Source organism: Saccostrea echinata, unplaced genomic scaffold (genome assembly GCF_033153115.1).
Source record: "Saccostrea echinata isolate AGI-Se365-2 ecotype Australia unplaced genomic scaffold, CSIRO_AGI_Sech_v1 ptg000009l, whole genome shotgun sequence".
Lineage (NCBI taxonomy): Eukaryota > Metazoa > Mollusca > Bivalvia > Ostreida > Ostreidae > Saccostrea > Saccostrea echinata.
Window position 1 is genome coordinate 35,845,615 of NW_026889758.1, and position 10,165 is coordinate 35,855,779.

The window sequence follows — 10,165 nt, forward strand, 5'->3', positions numbered from 1 at the left end:
AAGAAAGCAATTAGGATCAATTTATATGATTACAAAAGTGATTTAAACTATGGTGTTATTTTTATTCAATCCAGCCACAGAGAAAGGCACAGGTATGAGTCGCTGTGTATAGTGATCATGTCAGCTGTAACTGTATCTCAATCTGTTCATTAAATTTCAGTCATCAAACAGCTTCATAGAGGAAATTTTACACTGGTGATTGGTTCACAGTTATAGACACCTACATCCATTTTGTTAGAATTCTGTGTCCTTATTAACTTGTTTGAATCAGTGTTCTCTTTTTTAACAATTTGATTTCATACTCTGTCAATCTCTGTACAAGTATCTTTAATCACTCTTTTTCTATTCCATAGACTTAGTAACAAAGTTGACCTTATATAGTATATGAAAACTCTGAAACTTGGTCAGATTTCATGAAGTTTCAATATTATAAGTTTGTAGGAAATTTGTAATTTTGTGACAATAGTTCTTGATTTGACCAATTAACATTAATATACTTATTTAATATTTTTAGCTCGGGAAGCAGACTGAGATTTATTCACCATGGGCGTGTGATTGCCAAGTCCTATCTGTTCCCTGTCAGTGCCTCTGCTCTCAATCAGCCATTTGAGGTAAGTCACCTATCCTCCTCTTTATTACTTCCATAAGGTAAGTCTGTGTACCAGATTTTTTTCTGTGGATATTGTATGTATTGATGTAAAAGTTTAGTACAGGTAATAATGATATACATGTATTTTTTAACAGGTGGACCGTGGTGCAGGTGTCAGTGTGAACACACACCTTATCTTTGACATCAAGAGTGAAAACAAAGACCATCTGGCTCAGAAATCCTTTAGTTTAAAGGAGTTGTTCTCAGGTAGGGTCTACAAAAAATCAAACACATTCTACTTTGGATATACTGAAATTCAAGGGACCAACACATTTTTTTCAATATAACTGAAGTTCAAAAAATTAGCCCATAAAGTCGTTTTAAAATCCTGATATCTATCTAAAACACGTAGACAAACCCGAATCAACATAAAACATTACACCGTTAAATTTACGACACTTGAAGATTGAAATGAAATAGTTTGTTTATTTAAGATTTATTTGAAAAAAATGCCCAACATTTCTAAGCCTTGGTATAATTTCCTGATCTTATTCTTCATCAGTCATCAGACTGGCATGGACTCAAGAGCTTCAAAAACTGACATACTGTTTGTACAATAACATGTACATCATTGCTAGTGTGTGCTTGGACTTATTTCACATTTTTATCTCAGGCATACATTAATTCATTTTAGTTATTTAAAGATAATGTTATTCTTTCTAGTGATTTACTCATTTTCACAAGAGTGTGTTCAAACAGCTGTTCAAAATTGCCATCAATTTGTGATCTGAGAGAATGATACCCCTCAGTAATTTATTTCTTATTATGAAAACATGCAATGATAACTTATTATGTTATAATATATCTACTGACACCTTAGCACCTACCTACTGTATATGCTCGCCTATAAGTCGTTTTTTTGGGAGTTAAACTTTGGTCCAAAACTCTTTATCCAACTTATATGCAAGTTATAAGAAGATTGGTATTTTAGTGGGTCAATTCCTCTAATTTAAGCTTAAAAAAATAATAGGCGGACCGACTGGCTCAACTAGGATATATGGATAAGTAGTACCAGTAAATATTTCATACGCCAAAGGGCTGAAGAATTAATGTGCATTGCTAAAGAATATGAGGAAAACTGGAGAAATTCTATGTAGTGTAGGAACTACTGTACGTGTACTTAAAAAAACGGGCTTCATATTTTAGCGGCTTTGGCGCTAATTCATGAATACCGCTAAGAAATCATTTACTAATTCCATACACGGCACAGACATGTGTAGCACTAATTCATGATTATGCCAACAACTCCATACCCCTTGATTGCACTAAATTTTGAATGCGCCAATATATGTACACGTACAGTATTTGGTAAAATTGTGGATATGTAAACAGGTGGATAGGTTGACAGGTCAACGGGAAGACAGGTCGACAGGATGACAGGTCAATGGGTTGACAGAATGTTTGGTTGACAGGCCAACAGGTCGACAGGTAGACGAGTCGACAGGTTGACAGGTCGACGGGTTGACAGTTTGACAGATTGTTTGCTTGACAGGTCTACATGTATTCAGGAAGACAGGTTGACGGGTTGACAGGTCAACAGGTTGACAGATTGTTTGCTTGACTGGTCTACAAGTATTCAGGAAGACAGGTCGACAGGTTGGCAGGTGGACAGGTTGACAGGTCGACAGGGAGACGAGTCGACAGGTTGACAGGTTGAGACGTCGACAGATTATTATATCCAGTGGGTTTCTGCACTAACCCTTATCTCTCAGATGGGTTTGAGGACTAACCCTAATCTTTCCAGTGGGTTTGAGGACTAACCCTAATCTCTCAGGTGGGTTCGAGAACTAACCCTAATCTTACCGATGGGTTCGAGAAAACAGTATCCCAATTGGGTGTCAACTGTCGACCTTTCTTGTGATGGATAAGAGTTTACCAATTAGGTGTCAACTGTTGACCTGTTGACTTTTGTGATGACAATACAGGTTATGTGTCAAATTGTCAACCATTTATAGAAAAACTCTTCTTGTGGACTATTTTTTTAAATGCATTTATTTGACGTAATAAGGCAAAACACTCACTTTTTTGTTTTATAAATGGAACTATTTCTTTCCTTTCCTTAAAATTTCATTTTAAATTTGAAAGATGTTAATTGTTGTACAGATCTACTTTTCCGTAAATAAAAAAACTTTGCAGTAAATGTTTGATTTATATTAAACTCTTGTGTAAAGTTTTTATGGCATAAAGACTGTTTTGATAAATCTTTGCATTATGTGTTTATTGTTAATATCCTGATATGTGACCTTTAGATTATGTGGAAGGAGGGATGGAGAAATGGCTGCAGCTTTCAGACAAGGCAGAAATAAAGGTGTTTCTGACTCAGGGAAAGCCAAATCCCCGTCTTGTGAAGAAACACAGCGGAATAGGGAAATCCTTGTCCTTCAGAAAATGAAAATACAATAAAACTTCTCAAAGGACAGTATGTGTGTTCTAATTAGTAATTGTAATCCAATTAGATTAGATTTTTTCCCCCTTTTTTAAGATTTACTTTCAATTGACATATAATTTAGACGTGGGACACAAAGGTGTTTTTATTGTGCAATTTATGAAATCATATTCTTTATAATTCCTGTAAGCGTTTATTCCTGGTACATGTGTAAAATTATAATATACAAGCACAGTATATGGTGTTTGCTGCCATATTCAAATTTTCCAGAAAAAATGACTCTCCTTGTTATTTGTTTACCTCATTGGACATTTTTGAAATCATGTGTATGTTCCTAGTGCTGTATGATGTACAACTAATATATACATGTACTGTGTATAAAATAGTGAAGGAGAAGAATGTTATGTCTATCTTTGTTTTAGTCAGTTGTGCATATTTGATCAATTTTGTAAAAAAGACTATTTATATTTTATACACAGATCTGTGATTAATAGATTTAGTGTGCTACAACATGTGTCACATCAAATGTAAGAGTGTTGGGAGCAGATGCATTTTCTAAATCAGCCAGGTGCCATTCTAATTCATTTTTACTATATTGTTTGCTGAATTTACACTGTGATTCAAAGAAAACAGTTGCTATTCCTTATCTGTGATAAAATATATGACAGTAATGAATTACTGTAGAATAATAATTCAATTTATTACATTTTCAACAGTGAAATACTGTGATTTATTCATTGAATAAAAGTGATATTCTCTCACAGTGTGAAAGGATACCAAAGTGATATTCTCTCACAGTGTGAAAGGATATCAAAGTAAGTAAAATATAATTTCTGGTCTGTAATAAGATTGAGATAGTAACTAAACCATCTTGACAGAGACTAAAACTGCCAATTTCTTCCCAAATATGTTGCTAGAATCCATGTTACAATGTTTTCATCTCACAACTGCTGAGCCATGACGTCTCGAATGCTCAACTATGACGTCACAGCCTATTTCATTGTGTTAACAAAAGACAGAGGCAAAGGGAAAATCAAAGAAAATGTAATAAATAGGAAATTCAATGTTTTGTAGTTGGATATGGAATTTATTTCACTCGTGAGACAGGAGTTTTTGATATTTTCACTCGTGCTTCGCACTCGTGAAAATATCAAAAAATCCTGTCCCACTCGTGAAAGAAATTCCATATCCAACTACAAAACATTGAATATCCTCTATTTCTTTTTTTCTTTTCTTAGTTTCTTTAGATACTGATTCAGTGCAGCTGGAAGCTACTTATTACTTATTATATATATATATATATATATATATATATATATATATATATATATATATATATATATATATATATACATATATATATATATATATATATATATATATATATATATATATATATATATATATATATATATATATATACCATTTAATTATAATGATGGTTTTCTTATTTTATACAGTACTGCAGGTTCTGGACACTTTTGAAACTGAAGTTAACTACAAGTTACTATACTGTAGCAAGATCAAACCCATTTGTACATCTTTTTGCATAATTATTTAGCTTTCTATTCACTATGGAAGTACAACCTAGTGTTTTGAAATTAGTGTAAGTAGGAATAATCTTTGGATTGCTAATACATGTACTTGGTACATTTACTGTATATACATTTATATTATATTCAACTGTCCTTCCATATTGCACTCTTGACCCATTATAAGTTTTATTTTGCAATTTTTTGGTCTTGATTTGCATTTTTTCCATATACATGTTTGTTGTTCAATTTATTTTTTATGTTAATTAGATTAAAATTTATAGAAAAAATGTTTTCATCTGTCTGTCTTAAGACTTGTTTTTAGCTCACCTGAGTTGAAAGCTCAATTGAGCTTTTCTGATCACCTGTCCTCAGTCTGTCTGTCTGTAAACTTTTCACATTTTTAGCTCACCTGAGCTGAAAGCTCAGGTGAGCTTTTCTGATAACCTGTTGTCCGTCATCCCTCCATCTGTCTGTCCATCCATCTGTCCGTCTGTAAAGATTTCATATTTTCAACTTCTTCTCGAGAACCACTAGGCCAATTTTAACCAAAGTAGGTACAAAGCATCCCTTGGTGAAGGGGAGTTTAACATGATAAAATAAAGGGACAATCCCTCTTACAAGGGGAGATAATCAAGAAAAGACAAAAATAGGGTGGGGTCATCTCAAGAACCATGGGGCCAGAAAAGATGAAACTTATATGAAAGCATCCTGGGGTAGTGTAGATTCGAAATTGTTCAAATCATGACCCCAGGGGTAGGGTGGGGCCACAATAGGGAATCAAATTTTTACATTGAAGTAAATAGGAAAAATCTTTAAAAATTTTATTCTCCAGAACCACTGGGCCAGAAAAGCTGAAACTTATGCATGTATGGAAGTATCCTGGGGTAATGTAGATTCTAAATTGTTAAAATCATGACCCCGGGGGTAGGGTGGGTCCACAGTAGGGAATCAAAGTTTTACATTGAAATATAAAGGAAAAATCTTTAAATGTGTTCTTTTCAAGAACCACTGGGCCAGAAAAGCTGAAACCTGTATGGAAGCATCCTGGGGTAGTGAAAATTTTAAATTGCTCAAATCATGACTGCTGGGGATAGGGTGGAGCCACAATAGCAAATCAATGTTTAACATTGAAATTTAATGGAAAAATCTTTAAAAATCTTCTTTTCAAGAAGCACTCGGTCAGAAAAGTTGAAACTATTGTGGAATCATCCTTGGGTAGTGTAGATTCTAAATTGTTCAAATCATGACCCCGGGGGTAGGGTGGGCCCACAATATGTATTACAAGGGGGAAAATCTGGTGAAGAACAGCATACTCCTCTTGACCCCAAGAACAAGATCACACAGATTTCATTTTGATATTTTATAGATATATATATAGTCAAACATTATTCAGATCATTTCTTGCTTTTGCAAACTGGAGGCCGAGTCTGGTCAGTTGGCATATCCTAGCAGTCCACTTCATTAAAAAAAGGGCACTATATGCTCCATAATACCAAACATGAACACCAAATACATGTAACTTTATTTTGAAAGTTGTTTCTGTTCCAGGGCATCTACAAGGCAAACAAAATACAAGGTTGTAATGAGCAAGTTTTTTTTTACCAGGTTTGTTAAATTCTAGACCACTGTTTTAAGTGTTTTGGTGCTGGACAAGGCTCCATTGATCTTGTAAGAAAACTGAGGTTATTTCCCTTTGCTATTCACCTATGATGATTAATCACAATAAATACTGAATGGACAAGTGTACTTAAGCAATAGAGAAAGGCTCCTTTTTCAGTGCCGTTTTAATACCGAATATGTTACCAAATCCTTCTCTCTTGGTAAAAGTTAAACACTGCATGGTGGATATTTCTAATTTAAAATCACGTTAAACATCACTTAAATTAGCATGGATTTTAAACAATTGGAGATTTTTAAATGCCTATAGATACCCCAAATCCAGAAAAGTTGTGCTGAACCTATATGAGTTTTGTTTATTTAAAACATTTAAATAGGCACTTGAATATTCTGGTTGGAATTGTATATACAGGTATTTTACCAGAAAATACAGGTCAAGTTCGCATTTGGTTGTCGTCAAATGATATATGACAGAGTTATCCCTCTTGAACTTAGAAAAAATGAGAAATTTTCAGTTTCCGCTCTCTTACTTTTGTAGGGATGAATGTAACTATAAGGTTGGAATTGCATATGCAGGTTTTTACCAGAAAATACAGTTCAAGTTTGAATTTAGTCGTGGTTCAATGATTTTTGACAGAGTTATCCCTCTTGAACTTAGAAAAAAATCTTTTGTGCAAACAAATTTAAAACTGCACATGGAATTTGGAATTTTGTCTGCCTACGGGGGCATTTGTGGTGTTACAACACATCTTGTTTCCAAAAACTTTGGGTCTAGAAATTTGATCACCAACTAAGTAATACATCATAAGTCTCCTACTAGTAACCTGAGAGAGAACTTTTAAGTTTCCTCCTTGTCTGTGACTGTCCCGCCTGGTTTTCTGCATTTAAAAAAAAAAAAAAAAGACATTGAACTGCTACTTGGTATTGTGAGTGTATACCTTGATGAGTTACAAGTACTTAACAAGTTTGCATTTTGTTCCGCTTCAGGGATTTTTGACAGAATTATGGCCTTTTTTCAATTTTTTTGGGGGCCATGCAGTTTTCCTGCTTTTTCCCACTAAACTCTTGTAGATATCAAACTTTTTTTGTTTTGTGAGTCTACCTACATGTAGCTGTAACATGTAGTAATTCTAAGGGACATCAAATTATGAAAAATATAATAATGACGTTGTAAAAACACTGGATCTTGCCTAGGTCTTTTTCAGATAATTGACCAGGTTAAAGTTTTTGGAGCAGGTCCATTCCCAAGTAACTATATTCCCTACCTAGACCAAACTTGCATGGATGAATGATGTATCTAAGGATGGACCCTATCAGACTTGCTTAGGATGCTGGATCTGATCCACATTTTCCAAATGAGTGACAGGTTAAAGTTTTGGGAGCAGGTCCTTCCCCAAGTAAGTAATAAGCCCTACCATGACCAAACTTGAATTGATGATGCATCTAGGAATGGACAATACCAGACTTGCTTTGGATGCTGGATCATACCTTTGTTTTCCAGATGAGTGACCAGGTTAAAGGTTTTGGAGCAGGCCCATTCCCAAGTAACTAATAAGCCCTACCTGGTCCAAACTTGCATGGATGATGCATCTCGGGATGAACACCACCAGACTTGCTTTGGATGCTGGACCTTGCCTCTGTTTCCCAGATGATTGACCAAATTAAACTTTTGGAGCAGGTCCATTTCCAAGTTGGACCAAATTTTCATGGATGATGCATCTAAGGATGTATGCTTCCCAACCTGATATTTTCCAGATGGGTGAATTTTAGAAATACTTTAACAAAATTAGCATGGATGATGTATATAGGGAAGGACACCTTAAGACCAGCTTTGGATGCTGAATCTGACCTATGTTTCAGGCCAGTAGCAATGGATTTCAAAAGTGGGGAGGGGGGACCAACTTCCCCCAAAAATCTGAGAAAAACAAAACAAAAAAAACCCTAAACTGACCAAAAGGGGGAGGGGCAACTTCCCAAAATTATCTGACAAGCAAACAAAAGGAAAAAAAAAGATAATTAACTGTTCAAATCCTGGAATTTGCCAGTGCTTGACCTTCAACATCAAAGAGTGGGGGTCCTACCAGCATCTAAAGAAAATTTAAATACTATACTCAGAAAAAAGTGGGGGGTTTACACCCCCCTCCTTGTATTCCGCAGGCCTGCATTTTCCAGATAAGAGACCAGGGTAATGTTTCTGGAGTAGCTCTATAGTTATGATTTTAATAAACTTGCATGGATGATGCATCTAGGGATGGACACTTCCAGACTTGCTAAGGATGTTGGAACTGACAGACATTTTCTTGATTAGTGAACAGGTTAAGTTTTTGGAGCAGATCCATTTCCAAGTACAGTAACTATAAATCCTTTATAAACCATACTTGCATGGATATTGATTTTGGGATGCACACCAACTAGAAAAATAATATGATATGAGATTTGCCTTACTTATAGATATAACATTCATTGAGGTTAGCTTAGTAATCTTTGATTACCTATGTTTTAAACTCTGTAAACTTTTTTTCCCACGGGGTCATAATTACATAGAATCACAATTTCTATTCAATCCGCAGATAGAAAATTATATGGATTTCTTAGAATGCCACTATATGCCTTGAATGTTCTTCAAGTACGCCAGGACAAATTTCTGCGGAAAATTGTGATCAAGTACATAATGTAAATTAATACCACACAGAAAAAGTACATCTACAGTTCAAAAAAAAAAAAAAATGAGGTCTGAAACATTTTGGTAGTCAAATATTACATAAAATTAACAAAATCTAGCAGCATTAATTTAAACAGATAGTGAATTTATTTTGTTTTAAAATGAATATTTTCAATTTTTTGAGGGGGATGCAATTGCATCCCTCCCTCTCTCTTTCTGACCGCTATGTAGAATTCAGATTATTCCCTTTACCCATAGAAACTTTGTGGCAAATGATATTGTACTGGTTGTTCAAGAGGAGATCATAAAGTGAAATAAAATAAATTCCCATTTTTGACACAAAACAAAGTTTTACGAATATTTATTATTGAAAGACCTAGTATGACTGTGACACATACTTCATGATAAACAGATGAAATTTGCTGAAAGGCCATGAAAACTTTGTTCTATTGTGCAAACATTCTTTTGATCCTACTTATATCTTGAATTTTTATTGTCAATAAGCTGCTATATTTTGTATTTTTTTTCATGATAACTTAAAATTCCATATTCTTACTTTCAAAATCACCATAACTTTGATTAATAAGCAAAAACAAATGTGTGCGTGAGGGTGTGTGTGTAATTTTAACTAATTATATATGTTAAGTTACAGATCATATCACTTTAAATAACTTTGGAGTACCCAGGACCCCTGCAAAAGCCACTGAAACATACCAAGAACACTGAAGTTAAACATATCAAATGAATATAACCTTTTTTATTGGTATCACTTTAATTTCAAATCTATGAATAAACAACAATTTATCATCACTGACACTGTTTCTTCACTGAGTTTGATGTTTTATACATTGTTCTGTAATAATCTAAGAGTTCTGTAAGTTATCCCTCCTGGGCCTCCTTAGCTTCCTTGTGTTTCCTCAGATTCTTTGTTACATACCAGGAAGGGTACCAGATAATGAACAGAAATGGGGAGAAAGCTAGTCCCTTTTTCTGAAAAGAAAAAAAATGTACATCAGGATATCATGAGAGAGGTATGTGAATTTATTCAAAATCATACATGAGAAGAAAACACTTGCTGTGGCCTTCAACTCAACATTTAGATATATCGACAAAGTATTATCAATTAACAATAGTTAGTTCCATTCCAGTAATTTTTCTACACTCAATTTAGGTCCTAATATCAGTCCTTTCCCCTATCTAAATTACAGATTTTTTCCCAATTTCAGTTGCTTTTACCCCCTTATAAATTCGTTGTTGTTTTTGTTATATTGAAGTTTTTTAAAGTATGACTTGTCTAAAATGGAACGCTATTGTTC

The 10,165-nt window shown here is 34.2% G+C and overlaps 1 protein-coding gene across 3 annotated transcripts in view; it reads left to right on the forward strand.

The window, feature by feature from the left end:
* LOC133182305 (uncharacterized) overlaps positions 1-3,865 on the forward strand; it is a 31,972-nt gene extending 28,107 nt beyond the window's left edge. For all 3 annotated transcript variants that reach the window (XM_061317090.1, XM_061317092.1, XM_061317093.1), the window contains 3 exons: positions 515-611; positions 745-856; positions 2,899-3,865. In XM_061317090.1, the coding sequence (XP_061173074.1) occupies positions 515-611; positions 745-856; positions 2,899-3,041 (352 nt within the window). In that variant the 3' untranslated portion in view covers positions 3,042-3,865. The remainder of the gene's footprint in view (positions 1-514; positions 612-744; positions 857-2,898) is intronic.
* Positions 3,866-10,165: the final 6,300 nt, after the last annotated feature.